The 20,679-nt window shown below is 41.5% G+C and overlaps 1 protein-coding gene across 3 annotated transcripts in view; it reads left to right on the top strand.

The window, feature by feature from the left end:
- The first annotated feature begins 239 nt into the window (after nt 1-239).
- BCL2 (BCL2 apoptosis regulator) overlaps nt 240-20,679 on the top strand; it is a 141,959-nt gene continuing 121,519 nt past the window's right edge. Inside the window, exons 1-3 of one of the 3 annotated variants that reach the window (XM_032223361.1) lie at nt 240-396; nt 1,165-1,198; nt 1,488-2,344. In XM_032223361.1, the coding sequence (XP_032079252.1) occupies nt 1,811-2,344 (534 nt within the window). In that variant the 5' untranslated portion in view covers nt 240-396; nt 1,165-1,198; nt 1,488-1,810. Of the gene's footprint in view, nt 397-667; nt 1,199-1,487; nt 2,345-20,679 lie in introns of those variants that run through there. The other 2 variants (XR_004255913.1, XM_032223360.1) reach the window with 2 other exon arrangements.

The following is a 20,679-nucleotide window of genomic DNA, read 5'->3' as shown; positions in this document are numbered from 1 at the left end:
CCAAGGTCGAGGATAAGGCAGGCCAGCCGCGCAAGCGGGCGAGCCTCGTCCGGGGCTGCAGCGGCGGGAAAGGCGCCCTCCCTCCCTCCAATCTGCGCCTTCCCCTCCCCTTTTCTTGAATGGAGGGCGAGGTGGGGCTAGGAGGAGCGGCTGCCCCATTTGCCGAGCCCGGAGCGGCTGGGAGCTCCCCTCCTCCTCTTCCTCCTCCTCCGTCTCCTCCCTCTCCCTCCACCCCGCGTGCGGCCGCATTGACGATGCCTTCCCCCGCCGCCGAGACCCCGTCGGCAGCTGGAGCCTCCGCGCCGAGCGCAGCGCATCCAATCTGGAGCCGCCGCCGGAGAAGGAGGAGGAGGAGGAGGCGCCTGGCGACGAGGAAGCTTGGCGGAGCTGCCCGGGGTACCAAGGGCAGCGGGGAGGAGGGAGGGTGGTGGGGGGGGAGAGGAGGAGGAGGAGGAGGAGGAGGGGGAACAATTAGGATCAATTCATATTTCAGGCACCCTTTTATTTTATTTTTTTGCAAATTGCCTGCTACTTTACTTTGGCTCCCTTCCCAATGATGGATGGGGCTCTGTCCATCTGCCTGTCTGTCTCCTGGAGTTAAGCAGGGGGAGAAGGGGAGGGGGCGTGGGTGGCATCCTTGGAGAGGATGAGGAGGATGGGTGGCGGTGGTTTAAGGGCACTGGGTTCAAGATCCGTGGTCTGCAGGAAGCTACATTGGGGGTGAAAAGAGTCTATTGGCACTGGAAGCAGCAGCGGCACCCCGACTTAATCCCAGAGCCTGAACTGCAAAAAAATAAATGCATTGCTCTGATGCTTTTCAGAATTTATTTTTCAATTTATTTTTATTTTTTAATAAACACTTAAACAGTTAAACCCCTGTCCCCCCTGCTGCCTCTGTTTTGGCTTCGTCTCCTTTTCTGAAGTTTCAGAACCAGGATTTTTGGGAGCTCTTGACACATCCTTGGGAATGTAATCCCAACAGAAATATTTTGGGGAATCAAAACTGATTCAACAGGAGCTGAAAAGGCCTCTTTTGCTTCTTTATTTCCCCCCCCCCTTTTTTTTGGAATCATCATTTTTTAAAAAACATCCTTGTGTTTAATATTTTAAGCAACCTGTGAAGTTCTTTTTTTTATTTGCTTTTTTTTCCCCCACCCCTGTAAGGACCTTGGACAGGAAAGAACATTTTCCGATTCAAGTAAGTCTTTTCTACACGGAATTTACTTTAGGTTAACTTTTCTTCATGGGGAAAATAAAATAAAATGAAAGAGTTTTGTTGTAAACGTGCTTTACATGAATTTGCATTGGCAACTGCTCTAATCTGTAAATCATTTTGAAGGGTGGGGGGGCGGGAGGAGAATCGAAATGCACGCCCAGCATCTTCTTCCCTATTCTAGATCAGCATCTAGAATGGAGTGGGGGGGGGAAGCACCTGATTTTGGGGGGAAAAAAGGTATTTGATTTTCTTTTTTCCCCCCTCTTTTTAGATGTATTTCAACCCAAAGGAAGGAAGGATCCCGAGCGTCAATTTTGTAATAAACATTACACGTGGAATACAATATTGGCTTCGTTTTAAACCTGGTCCCCACCCCCTATCATATAGGAAAGAAGAGAGACCCTGGGAAGACAGAAATACATTTGAGATCTAAGGACTTCACCCCAGCTCCACAAATGGAACTAAACGCAACAGAGCAACTGGATTCCATATAACACTGGTATTTACTATTAACTGGCTGCTTTAATTTTTTGGGGGCGGGGAGGGGGACATTTCGCCTTTCTTTTTATTCCCCTCCCGGCACTTCTGTCGTAAATGATGGCTCATCCTGGGATAAGAGATTACAGTAACCGAGAGATAGTGCTAAGATACATCCATTACAAGCTGTTGCAGAAAGGATATAACTGGGCTTCCAGTGGAGACAGAGAAAATGCTTCTTCTGCTGTCGGGACCTTCCCTGCCCTCGGAGGGCTGGTGTCTCTGCCTTCTGCTGCTGTTGGCAACTTGGCTGCCACCGAAGAACACCCTGTACCCCAAGTTGTTTATTCCACGCTATGCCAAGCTGGCGACGAGTTTTCCCGAAGGTATCAGAGGGATTTCACCCAGATGTCTGGTCAACTCCACCTGACTCCGGTCACTGCCAGAAGTCATTTCATGGCTGTCGTGGAAGAGCTGTTCCGGGACGGAGTGAATTGGGGAAGGATTGTGGCATTCTTTGAATTTGGTGGCATGCTGTGCGTGGAGAGTGCCAGCCGGGAGATGTCACCTCTAGTGGACAGCATCGCCGAATGGATGACCGAGTACATGAACGGGCATCTTCACAATTGGATCCAGGACAATGGAGGCTGGGTACGTGGCTGGTTGTGTTCTTTTGAGTGTGTTTGTGTCTCAAAACACAGTAATCTCACTAGTTCAGGTTCACTTCACTGACATGTTTGCAGTAGAATTAAGGGTGGCTTGCAGGATTAGTATCTTCTGTTTGGCAACGTCATTGGTGTATTAATCTGGTGCATAAGGGTTTCAAGCAATTCAATTCCTGCAGACCAAATGCAAGAGGCTATTAATATTGAGTAGTTATTGAAATTTACCATATATTGATCTTCTTTTGCCAGCATGGTCATTTCGGGTTAGAAAGTACACCTCTTTTCACCCTCCTGTTGACTTTGAATGAACATTGAGTGTCCTATCAAGGTCAGCGTAGAAAGTAACCGTGTTCCAGCAATATGGACGTGCAATTCCTTCTGGTTAAGTGATGGCTGTATTGAGCTGTTCTCTCTCTGGTCAGAGGGAGTGCTCCCTGTGTTGTTTTAATCAACATTTAGTCACTGATGTCATTGACTGGCTGTTGTGAAAGTTGTGGTTAATGAAGTCACAAGCAGACGAGGAAAAAAAGTTAGCAATGCAGCAGCTAAGCATGGCATGTGCAGACATTAAAAAAATAAATAAAACTTAGACCACAGATGTCAAACTCATGTTTGCCTTTGCGGAGCTGGGGTGGGTGTGGCCTACACATGATGCATCCAACCCGTGGAGTTTGACACCCTTGACTTAAGCAAAACATACCCCAAACCTTGTCCAAAGTGGATTGTCATAGCATTGTAAAACCTTAATGCAATGTTTCTCAACCTTGGCAACTTGAAGACCTCTGGACTTCAACTCCCAGAATTCCCCAGCCAGCATTCGCTGGCTGGGGAATTCTGGGAGTTGAAGTCCAGAGGTCTTCAAGTTGCCAAGGTTGAGAAACACTGCCTTAAGGTTTGTGATGGATTTCAGATTTTCGCTTACACAAATATGGGATTCTGCAAAAATATATTTCACAGTACTTCAACTGTTTGTGAACTTTTCCTAAGTTTGGAGTCCTTATTAAGTGTGCGAATAAATGTTCTTTATAAGAGCAACTTAAGCAGTTAAGCTTATATAAAACAGCTTATGCAAGTAAAGAAATTTGGAAATATGTCTGGGATAGCAAACATATAACATTTTCATTTATTTTTAGTATGATGTTATTTGACTAATGTTCAGGTGCCTTTCTTTATTTAGTTCTTTGATTATTTGTTGTGATAGTTTTTTGAATATTTGAATTCTACATTGTGGGTAGAGAGCTGTGTTTGTCTATGTGTCTAAACATGAGTCTAATGTTACTTTTTCTGAATAATAATTTTTTTAGTCAGATAAGGTGCTACCTGATTTACTTTAGAAGTATGTGGATTCAGGAAGGAACAATAATGGTACCTTTTCCCACATGTTACAATATAAACTAAATGTATTTGTACAGATAAATATTGTCATAACTATGACATGCTATCATCTTGGATGATCATATTAAACTTTAGTTGTTAGATTCAGTGCACAAGTAGAAAGTCTGCATGATAAAATGAATTATATTAGAATCAAGTTAGAAACAGAGGCAGAGAAAGTGATACAAAGGTGATTTACTTGGATTTTATAATCAACTATAACACCCATTTCCTCCTCAAAAAAATTAGGGAACGCTAAAAAACATGGCAATGTTGAGTTAAGAGTAGATGTCATTTTTCTCTTCTTACGAAAGAGATTGGGATGTTTGAAGAAATTAGAAGACAAGTTATAAACCAATAGAGAACAAAAATACCGAAGACATATTTATTATGTCAGTTGGGTCTAGTAAGTGAAGCTTTTATATTACTCAAATCAATCATATCCTCATCACAGGTTATACATAGAATAGCTGTCCATTTTGAAATTCCCTGGGGTTTCAGTTTGAATCAACATAGCATCTTTTTCATATTAGAGTTAATAATGAATGCCAGTGTTTCTCAACCTTGGCAACTTGAAGATGTCCGAACTTCAACTCCCAGAATTCCCCAGCCAGCGAATTCTGGGAGTTGAAGTCCAGACATCTTCAAGTTGCCAAGGTTGAGAAACACTGATGTATGCATTATCTCTGTTTATACAAGAAATATAACATGACAGGACTAACATCATAATCCTATACCTAGTGTTGCTTACCTTGTTTAGGAGAGGATAAGTAGATACATACCTTCATGCAGCTTTGGTACCCATAATCAGATGCATGTTGTGTATTTTTAGTTGGAAAACCCTAGTGCAAATATTAGATATAGTATTTGACCTTCAAGAGCTTGCACGCATACAGAACCTAAAAACAGAGCCATACAGTCAGGGCCAGATTTTCCTATAGGCTAACTAGGCTTCAGCCTAGGGCCTCAAGATCAAGAGGGGCCTACATTCAAATTGTTAGCAAAATTAAAATTACACTATTCTAAAAACAGTGAACATTAAAACACTGAACCGAAAATAAGGAGAAACTCTACGCATATGACTAATAAACAAACATAACAATGTATTGGTTAAGATCGTTCCAGCGCCACGGCAGTTGGGGAGCCCCCCCCCACGTTCCCGGCACCGGCGGTCGGGCGAGAGGCGCGGCCGCTCCCAGTAGCCGCCCCGTCGACGCGGAGCCCACCAGCGGCCAGGCAGGTGAGGGCGAGGGGGCCGAGCCGGGCAGCTGAGCGCAGCAGGGGAGGCGGCTGGCCTCTCTGCCTTTGCCGCAGAGCAGAGCCGCCCTCCGTCGGGAGGCCAGCTATATATATTGATATATATCACAGTCATGATGTATTTTATTGTCTCTCATGCAATTCACAAACTTAAAAATGGGAGGTGAAAGGGCCTCTTAAGTGGAATAGCCTAGGGCCTCTTTTCATCTAAATCCGGCCCTGCATACAGTTCTTGGAAGAACATAACAAAAGCAAGCCAAGAGTTAAGAAATACCAAAAAAAAATCCAAATATCCTTATTGCTCAACAAAAGACAAGGAGAGGAAGAAGACAATGTAAAACCCTCTTGAAAGACCATTCTTCTGGTAGAAGATTCTACTGCAGAAGACTCTCTTACCCATGTTCCGACCAGTTTAACATCTCATAGTCATTTGTTAATGAATAACCAAGCTATCCTTTTTTTTCTAGTCACTCCTTCAAGATTTCCATACTCCTGGACATGAGTTGAAAATATAAAGAGCCTAGTGCAGTGTTTCTCAACCTTGGAGACTTGAAGTTCCTGTGGACTTCAACTCCCAGAATCCCCCAGGCTGGGGAATTCTGGGAGTTGAAGTCCACAGGACTTCAAGTCTCCAAGGTTGAGAAACACTGGCCTAGTGTCATTCTCATGTGATGAGGCAAAACATCAGATTACCTTTCAGAATGGTTTCATGTAGAAGTTTAAAACATACCTCAGAAACCAATGGGCCAAATATGAGTTACTGTGCCTCAGCAGCATCAGAAAATAGTGAACTAACTGCAGAGAAATCCCCCCCAATGTTCTGATCTAGCTGACTGCCTTAGAAGGAGACCAGATCAACAGTACTGAATGTCATCAAAAGGGCCAGCATAATCAACAGAGTATAGCAATAGCACTTAGACTTATATACCGCTTCACAGGGCTGTACAGCCCTCCCTAAGTAGTTTACATAGTCAACATTTTGCCCCCCAACACTCTGGGGGTCTCATTTTACCGACCTCAGAAGGGTGGAAGGCTTGAGCCGGTCAAGATCCAATGCCTCGCAGTCAACAGAATTAGCCTGCAATGATGCATTCTAACTGCAGCTCATCCTTTTTTCTTCAATATTTTTTTCTAAATTAGAAAGAAACACACAGTTGGATAGTTACTATTTCCATTAGAACTTCCTAAGAGTCGAGGTGGCGCAGTGGTTAGGGTGCAGTACTGCAGGCCACTTCAGCTGACTGTTATCTGCAGTTCAGCGGTTCAAATCTCACCGGCTCAAGGTTGACTCAGCCTTCCATCCTTCCGAGGTGGGTGAAATGAGGACCCGGATTGTTGTTGGGGGCGATATGCTGACTCTGTAAACCGCTTAGAGAGGGCTGAAAGCCCTATGAAGCGGTATATAAGTCTAACTGCTATTGCTATTGTTATTCCTGAAAAATGAAAAACGCAACTAATTATTATGCAAAATAATTTAACATAAGCTTTAGCCGCACTCTTTTATTAAAATGAGAATGGTCTCCTTCAAGAATCATCCATGATATCCATCAATCTTTGGGAATTTTATTTATTTGCTTGTATGTTAGATTTATTTTATAAGTCTATGGAGATTCTCAATCACCCAAGTTATGGTTGTCCCAAAGGTGCTTTTTCAAGAGGCAACTGGACTTTCTGATTTTTTTCTTGGAAGAAATTTCCCTTTTCATCCAAGAAGCTTCTTCATCTCAAATTTATTTTTCACCTGTTCTCTTGAAGTTCAAGATCGAATACCTGGTGCTCTCACCTCCAATTTTTTCCCTACATCAGTCTGGGACCAGATTAGTCCAAGGCTGGTCGAAGGTGATCCAATGAATATTCATGACTGAGAGTAGATTTGAACTTGGGTTTTCTTAGTTCTAATTCAGCACAATATTCCTTACACTATACCGCACATTGACAGCAAGATAGGGAAAATCCACGCAAGTTGGCCCACTCCAACCAATTTAACCACATTCTAAAGCAGCAAAATTCTGTATTGTTTCTTAAAATAGCAATAGCAATAGCAGTTAGACTTATATACCGCTTCATAGGGCTTTCAGCCCTCTCTAAGTGGTTTACAGAGTCAGCATATCGCCCCCAACAACAATCTGGGTCCTCATTTCACCCACCTCGAAAGGATGGAAGGCTGAGTCAACCTTGAGCCGGTGAGATTAGAACCGCTGAACTGCAGATAACAGTCAGCTGAAGTGGCCTGCAGTGCTGCACCCTAACCACTGCGCCACCTCGGCTCTTACTGCAGAATCTGCACAATCAGGTATCCTTTCAAAATCCTTTGCTTGGAAACTTACATTTGAGAAAGCAGGAGCAAGGTAACTTTCAAAGTATAGCACCAACATTTGACATTGAACTGCTGGAGATTCACCTGCAGTCTATGGAGGGTTCAGAATGCAAGAAATGGTTCACTTGGCGGGTGACATTGTGCTGAAGCAGTAGGTTGAGAGAAAAATAAATCTTTTGCTTCTTCTACTGCTGTGGCATAAGCTTCAACAAGAGCTTACTCATGTGTGTCAAATATGGCCTTAATCTTTACCAGTGCACTTCTAATTGTATCCCTAACTCTTCCGTTTCCTTTGCCATCTGTCAGAAAGAAATAATCATTTGGAGTGACTGTGTTAATTACCTAGGTCCTAGGCAGTCTATCTAATAATTGTGCAATGATGCCACGTCACACACGTCATCATTTTGACAGCCCTATCACAGATCCTCTGCTAAAATACCATTTTCAGGTTGACACATTTATCTCTTAGTCATCAAATGCATTGCAATCCATCTGATGGCCCTATCATGAAAGGTAGGGTAATACTCAGTGGCGAAATTGTTATTATTTTTTACTACCGGTTCTGTGGGCATGGCTTGATGGGCGTAGTGTGGCTTGGTGGGTGTGGCAGGGGAAGGATACTGAAAAATCTCCATTCCTACCCCACTCTGGGGCCAGCCAGAAGTGGCATTTGCAGGTTCTCCGAACTACTCAAAATTTCCACTACCAGTTCTCCAAACTACTCAAAATTTTTGCTACCGGTTCTCCAAACTACTCAAAATTTCCGCTACCAGTTCTCCGAACTACTCAAAATTTCCACTACGGGTTCTCCAAACTACTCAAAATTTCCACTACCAGTTCTCTGAACTACTCAAAATTTCTGCTACCAGTTCTCTGAACTACTCAAAATTTCTGCTACCAGTTCTCTGAACTACTCAAAATTTCCACTACCAGTTCTCCAAACTACTCAAAATTTCCTCTACCAGTTCTCCGAACTACTCAAAATTTCCGCTACCGGTTCTCCAAACTATTCAAAATTTCCGCTACCAGTTTTACGAATTACTCAAAATTTCCGTTACCAGTTCTCTGAACTACACAAAATTTCTGCTACCGGTTCTCCAGAACCTGTCAGAACCTGCTGGATTTCACTCCTGGTAATACTTTGAATTAACACATGTGTTGTGTTTCAGAATTCCTTTAAATTAAATTAACATAATTTATATACCTGGCATATCTTAACTTTAACTTTGGAAATACTTGTTCTCCTAGAGAACAGCTTTTTTTTTCTACCCCAAAACTAGCTGTTACCAACAGATGAAACAAAAACACACGACTTGCTTTCTGGGTGGCACAAGAGAGCACAAATTATTTACATGCCAATTTAAAATACCACAGTATTAATTTTGCCAAAAAAAACCCAACCATTAGTAGCAGTAGAAACTGAGTATTAACTGTCTTGCTTCAAAGCTGCTAATAAGTAGGTTTTCCTGCATTGGGAAAAATAAATGTTTTCCAATTGTATCACTTGATGTTAATTGGTAGTGTCTGTGATTTCCCCTTTTTGCACACTCCCTCTTCAAGAGAATTACTTTTTCTAGAAGTGATGAAAGCTGATCAGCCATTTATACATTAGAAATTTGACTTTGGTAGATACGGAGTGTGATTAACATCAAGTTTATATTTTTCTTGGAAGAGTCATCATTTGACAAGTCAACTAGATAGATTGCATATTAGGAATGCTTGGTTATAGCCTAGCATATGGCTCTTTTTTTTGTAGGGTTCAGATGTGCCAAAAAGATTACATTTTAGATTCTGCATTAGCAGACCATCAGAGAAACTTGGTTTTTTGCTTCCATTACATAGCCTTTTAAATGTTGTTTTAACTGGAGGATGTTCATCTAATAATATACACTAGAGCTGTATTTTGGAAAGTCTTTGAGTGCTCTTCCTGGCTGTGCTGAGTACAGGGGACTAATTGCTCATTAAACATTTATTGAATAACAGTATTAATTGGTTCTTCTTATGAGTTTACCATATCAGCTATTTTCAAAGTCCATGTGCTGCATGTCCTTAATGTACGGAGTCAAAATGCATCACTTACACACAAGAGGGAGATATTGGCGGAGTTCAAGGAATTTGACGGCTTATAGAATTAAGGAAGTCATTAGGAAGAAAAGTTCTCTTCTGCTGTCATTATTATCATTATGAGGAGGGAAAGGAAACTAAAAAAAAGTGCTTCTTCATCATCGGATTCTGATGGTTTGTTGAAATAAAACAAGAGAAATTCAGAAGGATAGACATGCCAGAATCTCAACCAAGAAGCACTTCACACTTCAACAGTTTCTTGCATTGGTATATACAAATATATAATAGTGATTTCAGTTTTCAGTGAACTGTTCCTGGTGTATCCAGAGTAATATAATCTATGCCCAGGGGTGGGTTTCTCGCCCTGTTCCAACCGGTTCGGTTGGAACGGGGCCGGCAGCGTCCTCGTGCACGCGCGTGGCGCACGCATGCGTACTAGTGCCTGTGCAATGCTATAGCTGCTCCTGGAGGATCGCACAGGTGCTGTATGCGTCCTGCGCATGCGTGGAAATGCAGAACTCGTCAAAACCGGGTAAGGAGCACGGGCGGGTCGGCCCTTCGCCGTTCCCGGAAGTTACTTACCTCCGGGTTCGCCGACCAACCGGTTCGCAGGGACCGCCGCGAACTGGTTGAAACCCACCCCTGTCTATGCCCCAGAGCAGTGTGTCTCAACTCTGGGACTTCAACTCCCAGAATTCTTTAGCCAACAGAGGAATTGAAGTCCACATGCCTTAAAGGTCCCGGGATTGAGGGAAGTCCGAGGAATTCTGAATCTTGCTGAAGTACAAAATGTACAAAGAAGAGAAAAATTTCAAAAGGAATACTACAGGTCAAAAAAAAAAACTCCCTGTAGGAAAAAAAATTAACTGACTTTCCACAACATGGTCATTAATTACTCAGGGCGGGGTGGGGGTGCGGGGAGAGATAGAAATAATAAATAGAAATAATGGAAAAAAATAGAGCAGTGGAAGCATTGCATTCTGCATTCTATTTTGGTTTTAGGTGCTGTACGCTTAGGAGATTTTAGTGAGAGCTTTATTAAAAACATTCTGTGATGCCGAACGAAGGTTTTCGCACTCCCAAAAACGGCGCGTTTTTCATGAAAATGGACCCTTTTTTGTCAAAAGAAAGGGCATGCATAGCCTTTAGGAGGCTTATAGAGTTCTCCTGGGGTCTGGGAGGAGGGGCAAAAACGAGCAAAAAACGGCCTGCATTTTGTTCATTTCTGCCTTCCCCAGCCCCCAGGAGCACTCCGGAATAGCAATAGCAATAGCAGTTAGACTTATATACTGCTTCATAGGACTTTCAGCCCTCTCTAAGCGGTTTGCAGAGTCAGCATATCGCCCCCAACAACAATCCGGGTCCTCATTTCACCCACCTCGGAAGGATGGAAGGCTGAGTCAACCCTGAGCCGGTGAGATTTGAACAGCTGAACTGCAGAACTGCAGTCAGCTGAACTAGCCTCTAGTGCTGCATTTAACCACTGCGCTACCTCGGCTCCCGAGGTGGAATCCTCCTAAAGGCTATGCACGGCCATTTTGATGAAGGGGGTGGGCTTTCAGGAGGCCAAAAATGCTGTATTCAGTGTATAAGACGCACCCAGATTTTCACCCTCTTTTTTGAGGGGAAAAAGGTGCGTTTTATACTCCGAAAAATACGGTATTTAAACTAGCATGTCTTTCACTGGTTTCCTTCTGCAGTTGATCCAGAGGTGGGTTCCTACCAGTTCGCACCTATTCGGTAGAACCGGTTCATCAAATCTACCGAACCGGTTAGAAGAGGTTCCACCAGTGGACCCGGAAAGCAGGCCACACCTACAGAAGAGCTTCCAAAATTTTTTGAAACCCACCACTGAGTTGATCCTATGTACAGAGTCAACAAATAAAAACTCTTTTTGAGCTGTGAAAGTTATATAGTATTAGTGATTCCTCATTGATAATCAGTTTGGCCAAATACATACGTTTTATATATTTACCTATTTCTCTCTTCACATACACCTGGGGGTGCCCCAGATACCAGAATATAGCAATATAGCAATAGCAGTAGACTTATATACCGCTTCATAGGGCTTTCAGCCCTCTCTAAGTGGTTTACAGAGAGTCAGCATATTGCCCCCAACAATCCGGGTCCTCATTTTACCCACCTCGGAAGGATGGAAGGCTGAGTCAACCCTGAGCCGGTGAGATTTGAACCGCTGAACTGCTGATCTAGCAGTAGCCTGCAGTGCTGCATTTAACCACTGCGCCACCTCGGCTCTTACCAGAAGTTGATAGGTTAATTTGTGATTGTAATCTCTAATTATTGGAAACAGATTGTGTCTTTACGTCTTTCTCTAGATCCTTCTGAATCCATTACGTAACTTGTCGGATTGTTGGGGGCGATATGCTGACTCTGTAAACCGCTTAGAGACGGCTGAAAGCCCTATGAAGTGGTATATAAGTCTAACTGCTATTGCTATTGCTAATAAAGATGTGAAACAGAAGAGATCTTTCCAATGAAGGCTTGCCAAGCCAATCCTGCTGAGAAGTGCAAAATATCCTTCGTGATGAATATCACACTCCTTCTGGTGATGGAGTTGTTGCCCTTTCAAACCTCTGACACAGGCTTTCCTCCAGTGATCTGGCTTTCTGGTTTTTAATGCCATGATTTCTCCAATTTGCATCTATCGCTTTATGATGTGTGCAGAACACTGGTTGATTCAATGGGAAGTTTGTTGTACTGAGGTCTGGTGGATCAAGATTTTATTTTACTTTGTTTAATAATTTTGTTTCACTTGCCTATCGCTGTTCTTTGTATCACAATACCCTAACCCTAAGAGCCGAGGTGGCGCAGTGGTTAGGGTGCAGTACTGCAGGCCACTTCAGCTGACTGCTATCTGCAGTTCAGCGGTTCTAATCTCACCGGCTCAAGGTTGACTCAGCCTTCCATCCTTCCGAGGTGGGTGAAATGAGGACCCGGATTGTTGTTGGGGGCGATATGCTGACTCTGTAAGGGGGGGCTGAAAGTCCTATGAAGTGGTATATAAGTCTAACTGCTATTGCTATATTGCTATTGTTGGGTCTTATGTGGTTTAACAGAGGATGGGGAGTACCTTTAAAACAAGTAAAGATTTTGAAATATTCACTTGTTTCTATGTTTCGAACTTTAAACTGCAGATTTTGATAGCTTGCAGTGTTTGACTCTCTTGATAAAGTAATGTTTATGCATATGCACACACATATATACCAAAAGGCTATTCCCTTTCAAAGTAAGCAGCATTATGCAAAGTGAAGAAAAAAGTGTATGTTGTAGTAAGCAAAATAAATTAAAGGCAGAAGATAAAGGACAAGGAAAGGAAATCTAAACTTAGTTTACTTGCTACATTATTCACTACAGCTGTCTATACTTCTCTCTCCGTGCAATCAATTCTTACTTCTATCATTGACTAATTCCTATGTAGTCTTCTATTTTTAAAATATCCCCAATTAATACATTTCTAATGACTTTTTTAAAAAAAACTTTACTTAAGTTTTATGTTCAATATCCAGCGAAGAATTGTAGAAGCAGAATATGACCTTATTTGATTGTTTAAATTGTTTTACTTCTAGCTCCTTGTTGCGCTGATGATATGCATACAATTTATTCCCAAGCACTCTGTTCTTACCCCATTCACCAATCATCCCTCAGCTCAATAATAACACAGCCATGTTCCATAATTCAACTCCTAAGAGCCGAGGTGGCGCAGTGGTTTGGGTGCAGTACTGCAGGCCACTTCAGCTGACTGCTATCTGCAGTTCAGCGGTTCTAATCTCACCGGCTCAAGGTTGACTCAGCCTTCCATCCTTCCGAGGTGGGTGAAATGAGGACCCAGACTGTGGGGGCGATATGCTGACTCTGTAAACCGCTTAGAGAGGGCTGAAAGCCCTATGAAGCGGTATATAAGTCTAACTGCTATTGCTATTGCTATTCCGAGGTGGGTAAAATGAGGACCCAGACTGTGGGGGTGATGTGCTGACTCTGTAAACCGCTTAGAGAGGGCTGAAAGCCCTATGAAGCGGTATATAAGTCTAACTGCTATTGTTATTGCTATTCCGAGGTGGGTGAAATGAGGACCCAGACTGTGGGGGCGATATGCTGACTCTGTAAACCGCTTAGAGAGAGCTGAAAGCCCTATGAAGCGGTATATAAGTCTAACTGCTATTGCTATTGCTATTCCGAGGTGGGTAAAATGAGGACCCAGACTGTGGGGGTGATGTGCTGACTCTGTAAACCGCTTAGAGAGGGCTGAGAGCCCTATGAAGCGGTATATAAGTCTAACTGCTATTGCTATTGCTATTATTATTGCATTCACACAAGTTTCTTTTCTTTTCGCATTTGGGACCAATAACAACATTCTTTGAAACATGAGGAAGAGATAGTTGCATAACCACTCCATAAGCAATCTGCATTCACATTTTAACATTTCGATAATTAGGTCATGTTTATTTTCTTCACTATCTATTCTTCATTCTTATCGTTCTTCAAACAGTCTCACCACATTTATGGCTTCCTTTTCATTATTATTTTTTTGTCTGATTATGTCTCTCATGTCCATTCAAACCTATAAAATATTTCTTTCAACATTCATTTTATTTTCTTTCCAAATACTTCTGCCACTTTTGTTTTTAAATGTGTTCACCCTTGTATAGTTTGCTTGTGTAAAGTCTACTCTTTTTCACCCACTTCAAAAACAATTTTATTTACATCAAAATTGTTCTATATTTTTCAGCCTTTTTTAATCTTAAGTTTTCTTGCTTTTTTGGAGTTTTTTGCAGCTCTCCTTTTCTCTATGAATGTGTGTGTGTGTGTGTATGTATGTATGTGTGTGTGTGTGTGTGTGTGTGTGTGTATATATATCTGTCTGTCTGTCTGTCTGTCTGTCTGTCTGTCTGTCTGTCTGTCTTTGGTTATTCAGGTTTTTTCCCACGTAAAATTGGAGGTGTCTTGGCGACGTTTCAACGAAGTCTCATTCGTCATCTTCAGGCTTCGTGCTTCCATTGCTCCTGGAAGCACAAAGCCTGAAGATGACGAATGAGACTTCGTCGAAACGTCGCCAAGACACCTCCAAAGTTATATATATATAACTTTCCTGTAGTTGTTTTAGCTTCTTTCCATCCATGTCCTTTCCCTCCAATTTCTATCCTTTACTTTACAATTCTGTCCCAGTTTTCTCATTATTTGCTATATATCAGCCATTTGTTTATGATCATATCATAAATACACATATTCATTATATGAAAAAACTGGGTTTTCATGGTGAATTTGAATTGAGTAGACATCACAACATTTTCCCAGTGTATCATAGGATAGTACAAGTAAGAACCCGTAAACTGATTTGCAAATTTATAGGCTGAAATGATGTTTTCCAGCAGTTAAACATTCAATATGGTAAAAACCATTCCATGTCCTTGGTATCAATTAGTCCTTTAGACCATAAACAGTGGACATAATATTTGAATAAACTTCTGCTGCTTTTCTACCGTTAGAATTAACTCTTGTATGCTTATAATGAACTCTTCTAAAGTTATAAAGCAGTTGGCCGTAGCACTCTGAAGTTTTAAGATAAAAGGCTACTCACAACTTTTTAAAAATATATACAAAAGCAAACTGTGTTCTAATAATTCAGTTCTAGTGACTAATATGTGTTCAGGTAGAAGGAGTGTTTATTGAAGAGTCTTGTATCATCCAGGATCTTTGGGTTTTGATTTCCTACAGGAATCTCTCCCAATCTGCTGTTCTTCATTCTTGGTTCATGTCCTTTAAAGAACTAGGGTTTTTCTCCCTGTTATTTTTTCTCAATGCTATGAAATTTTCTATGAAAACTCCACTTAACACAAAATTTCAAGCATTTGTCAGCCTCCTTTCCATAGGCGTTCAAGATCCATGGGATATAGAGTGTTGAGTGGTATTGATGTTAGGATGAAGAGAACAGATTCTGGAAATCTACAGAGAGTGAAAGATACAAGAGGCAAATCCCCTTTTCTGCCCTAGGACTCCGTGAAAAAATCTGTGAGAAATTTTAATCTCTGTGAGAATAACTTCAGGGTCCTTGCTCATGAGGAATATCAATGTTTTGTTCTTTATATTCCAATGTTAATGCATCGAATTTCAATATCACACACAAGTCTCTGTGATTTATCCAGTTAAGTCCTGGGTGAATAAATTTTGGTTGCTTCTGATTCTTGCCTTATGCTAAATCAGGCTGTTTGGCTTATCTAGTCTCTGGCAGTGGTTAGGACTGGGATTTTAATCCTACCTGAGAATACCAGAGACTTAAACCTATTTTTGTAAACAGAAAGAATTATGCTTTAACAGTTCTGCAGTTTTAGAATCGCAAGGCATTGTGATTTGTATGTGTTTGTAAAAAGGGAGTGGGAGTGCAAAACTCTGTTGAAAAAGTGCTTTTGGAGTCATATGCTTACCCTGCTGACTTTATATTTGGCTTGTTTTTACATGCTTCTATTCTGCTATTGCTAAATTGCAGTTCTCTTTTGTTCCAGCTGACTGACTGCCTAATGTGCTTTCCAAGTCTCTGTTGTGCTTTCTAGTTGTGACGCAGTTCCAGTCTCCTAAATGTCAATGGTCAGAGAGTACCGTAAGAAATTGCAGCTGCGTGCATCGCCCGTTTCCCCCCCTCCTCTCTCTCTCTCCCCCCCCCCCCCATGTTCGATTTTAGCTTGATAATCAAATGCATAAACAGAGACATCGTGCATTGGCCCACCGTGTTTCAGCGTTTTTTTTTAAATCTTCGTCTCTCTCTCTGGACCTGAAGTTCAGCCACCCTTCGATTCAGTTGAATGCATTTTTAATCATCACAGGCAAATAAGAGGTGTCTTTGTTGCTTCAAAGATGAAGCCTGTGGAGTTGAAAGCCTTAACTGGGATTCTGTAATTGCACCTTTTCTCATTCCGCTAGTAATTCTCCGTTTATTAAATACGGTGGGAACTTTTTAGTGGGTTGAATGAAATCTTCGGAATTTAAATGCTAGGCTTGTAAGTCATCATTTCCATCCACATAAGAATTGGGTAAATAAAAACATAACTTTGCAAGTGTTTGCATATACGGTGATGGTGTATTACTACCACCTCATCAAAAAAGAAAATCACATTTGGAAAAAAAAAATATTTCGGGAAGAATAAAGAAAGATATGGGAGCTTGTGCTGCGAATGGTTGGAAAAGACATTATTAATAGTAAGATTAAATTGCCTTATTTGACAACACAATGAATATTTCTTATTAGAGAAAGAGATAAGGCCAGTCACTCTCAGCTTGTCGTAAGCTATTATTCAAGAAACAGTTGTACTCAGATAAATAATTCAATCATACCAAATGGCAGAGGGGCTTGGTTATTATGTATGGAGCCTTGAGCAGCTATAAGATTTCATTTCCTGGCCAAGAATTTAATTCCTAGATGACCAATCAGTTATTCAACTTGAGTGATAAACTCCTTCTTTTGATGTTTGTGGTCTATCATACGTCTCTTTCCTTTCTCACACAAACTGGAAAATAGGGTTTATGCATCATTTATAATCTTCATGCAGCAAATGCTGGTTCTGCGGGACTGTGACCAAACAGTAATAAATACCTTAGCTATGAGAAGGGAATTCAGCTTTTTGGCAACACAGATACACTGTTTTTTTCAGAGTCGTTTTTGGCACCATGTTTTTCATTCTGTGTCTAGCAAAATGATAGACTGAGGTATGCAGCCTTATAAGTCTTTTCTTCAGAAGCTGAATATCATCTATGAATATTTGGCACATGCAAATTCTGATGATGAGTTGTTAGGCGTTTCGCCGTGCTCTGATTTTTTTTGACTTCATTAATAATCTAAAAAATGTTTTTTGAAAATGGCATTGCTTGACAATTTCTTTTTAAATGTCCCGCAAATTCATTTTGCCTTCCAAATGAGCACTGGTTTAGCAGCATTGTTGAAATAATACTGCGATTAACATTATAGATCCATTCTATTTTCAGTTTAATCATACTCATTTGGAGGTATGCTAAATAAATCATTTTTTCTAGGAATATAGAAGAGTGCTTCTTAGACTGTGTCAAAATTATTACTTCATTTTTTCCCCTTAATTATATCTGATATTTGAAGACTTATTGGAAAAGTTTCTGCAATTTTCTTGGCAAGATTTATCAAAAGAGGTTTGCCACTGCTTCCTTACTAGAGCTGACAAAAGTGACTAGCCCAAAATACCCCAGCTGCCTTATATCTAAGGGGAAACTAGAACTCATGGCATCCTAGATTCTAGCCTCATTCAAACTCATTACTTGACTATCAACAGCTCCTCAAGATTTCACATTTTTCTAGACATAATATATTGAACTAGGGACATTGTTCTGTCCCCCCTTCTCCGCTCATTAAATAGACAACAGGCAAACAACTTAAAAGGAACTCTCTTTATCAGTTCTCCTCAGACTGGCTGCGAGCCCAAAAATAACATAAATACAGTCTCTGATGAGATAACAGAATACTAAACAAAAACTCCTACAACGCAATGCACTTCTCCAAGTGTATCCTTGAATCAGGGTTACAGAAAACAAAGCACTTCTCCAAGTGTATCTTACATAAACCACGACTGATGATCAATCAATGTTGAACAAACCAAGGAACGTTGACTCCTGCAACCAGGGTGTGGCACTACCCGTCCTTTTATCCCCAGAACACGCCACTCATGAGCCCCAGCTGCAGTGTTAATCTTGCATCCTGAAAAGACTCACAGAAGACATCTGCTGAGTCACAACAGGACATTATAAATAAAATACTATACTAAAGGATTTCTTAATTTTCTTGACTTGTATACTTCCACAACAAGTAACAAGCTGAAAGTAAACATATTAACAGAGACAATCTATGAGTAGTGGCAGTGGCAGGTTCCGGACCTCGGCGCAGCCAGTACATTGCGCATGGGGCCAGGCGTCCTAGAAGGGCACACCACCACCCTGCTACACCCACCTGCCCAGCGGAGGTCACGCAGGTGCTCCATGCTGTGCATGCATGCGCAATGGGTCAGTTGTGGTATTAAATGCCCATAGAATGCAGGCAGGTGGGCCAAACAAGCCACCGTACCGGTACAGTGCCGCTTCTCCTGGCTACTCCCAGTATGGCCATACCAGACTGCACCACCCACCACTGAATAGTGGTTATATTTCCCATTTAATCTAGTTCAGTATTTCATCCATTAAGGCTATAGCAATAGCAGTTAGACTTATATACCGCTTCATAGGGCTTTCAGCCCTCTCTAAGCAGTTTACAGAGTCAGCATATTGCCCCCAACAACAATCCGGGTCCTCATTTCACCCACCTCGGAAGGATGGAAGGCTGAGTCAACCCTGAGCCGGTGAGATTAGAACCGCTGAACTGCAGATAACAGTCAGCTGAAGTGGCCTGCAGTACTGCACCCTAACCACTGCGCCACCTCGGCTCTTAGGGTTAGGGTATTGTGATACAAAGAACAGTGATAGGCAAGTGAAACGAAATTATTAAACAAAGTAAAATGAAATCTTGATCCACCAGACCTCAGTACAACAAACTTCCCATTGAATCAACCAGTGTTCTGCACACATCATAAAGCGATAGATGCAAATTGGAGAAAGTGATGTTATTTGTATTATTTGCATAATGGCATCATAAACAATAGCTTCATGAATAATAGATACCTCTCGCCTAGTTAGTCCAGTAAAGCACGTATTCACTATAAAATGTTCTCCCGAGAAGCAGATAACACACACTGTAGGTAGGTATGATATATTCCAGACAGAATTATCTTCCCCAAGTCAGAAGATACCAGACCCAATAGACTACTGAAGGCTGAATGCACTCCTGGATGAGTTATTATCTCTTCTTTCTTTTGGGTCAAGACATGGCCTACCATCCACTTGTTACAGGAGCTGTGAAGTTTAACCGATAAGTAGATAAAATGGGGAAAAAGAATAATGTCATATTTCTGCAACAGGTTCATATATAAAAATCTTTCTTTATAGCAAGCAATGTTGTGTTTTCTTGTAGTCCAGCCCACAGGGTGCTTAGATCTCGCCCATGGGGATACCCTGGAAACAGAGAAGGGTTGAGAAACACTGCTCTAATGGGACGGCAATGAAATTAGATTATTCGGTGTTACAGAGGGTACAACTTCTATTGGTTTGAAGGTCACAGCAGGCTTTGTGTGGCATGTACATTCCAAATCAGATGGGACAAAGGCTACTTTGGGAAGTGCATTAGTGTATTAGCTTTAATTTAATTCATTATTCATCCTCTAAACCAGTGTTTCTCAACCTTGGCCAACTTGAAGTCCGGTGGACTTCAACTCCCAGAATCCCCCAGCCAGCACAGCTCGCGCGGCTGCATTCTGGACTAGCTGCAGTCTCTGAACACTTTTCAAGGGTAGCCCCATGCAGAGCGCGTAATCACTTGAAACAAAAGCATTAAAGGGAGATTAAGGTTAGCAGTGGGGACAGTGCATTTCATACTGGTATAGCTTTCTGCTGATTCAGCAATGGAGTAGGAAGCATATCAGCTCAACGGTGGGGAAAGGCACTTTGATTATCGGGAGGATATTTCTGGAGTCCTGAATTTGCCTAAGTAGTGAATTCATGTAGTTCAACCAACTTCGACAACAATATTTTTCATCCGAGCATTCTTGTTTTATTAAATTATGGAATCAGTTGTGCACCGGAATGCTCAATAGTTTGGAAGGCTTCCAAGCAATTAGATAAAAAGAAACTCTCTCTCAGCGCTGAGCTTGAAAGCTCACTTCTATTGTTCATGCAATTAATTATAAACAACTTATTGGGGCTTTTTTTTAGAGCCAAGAGTTTTCATGTATAAATCGTTCTTGAATATCTGTAAGGTGAATTGTGGGACCCAGAAATTCGTAAGGAATAGAATGGTTGGTTTTATTCTTCCGATTGAAAAAGCAACACAAATAGCGCACCGTTTCTTTAAAATTAAGGTTTATGTTTTGGAATGAGGAGAAACATCCAATTCCACCAGTTGAGGAGAGGTTTCTTGTTTTCCTTGTTAACAAGGCTGTTTTTCTTAAGTAGTTATTAATCTTATTTTAGTTCCACCCTTCATGTTCTTTCCACTGCACAGAGAGTCCCAATGGGTTGTTGTGCACATTATTCTGATGTCTATTTTTATACTTAGCACTCTTCATAAACAAAGGCACCATTTGTCATCTCTACCTAGCCAACAATATTATTTCCATTTTGTTTAATTTACAAACATTGGATGATGGAAGCAAGAGGGGGGGGGGAAGGACTGTGTTTTCATGCTATGCTGA

This window comes from Thamnophis elegans, chromosome 8 (genome assembly GCF_009769535.1).
Source record: "Thamnophis elegans isolate rThaEle1 chromosome 8, rThaEle1.pri, whole genome shotgun sequence".
NCBI classification, from domain to species: Eukaryota; Metazoa; Chordata; class Lepidosauria; order Squamata; family Colubridae; genus Thamnophis; species Thamnophis elegans.
Note: the sequence above shows the minus strand (reverse complement) of the source record. Positions and strands in the feature narration are given on the sequence as shown.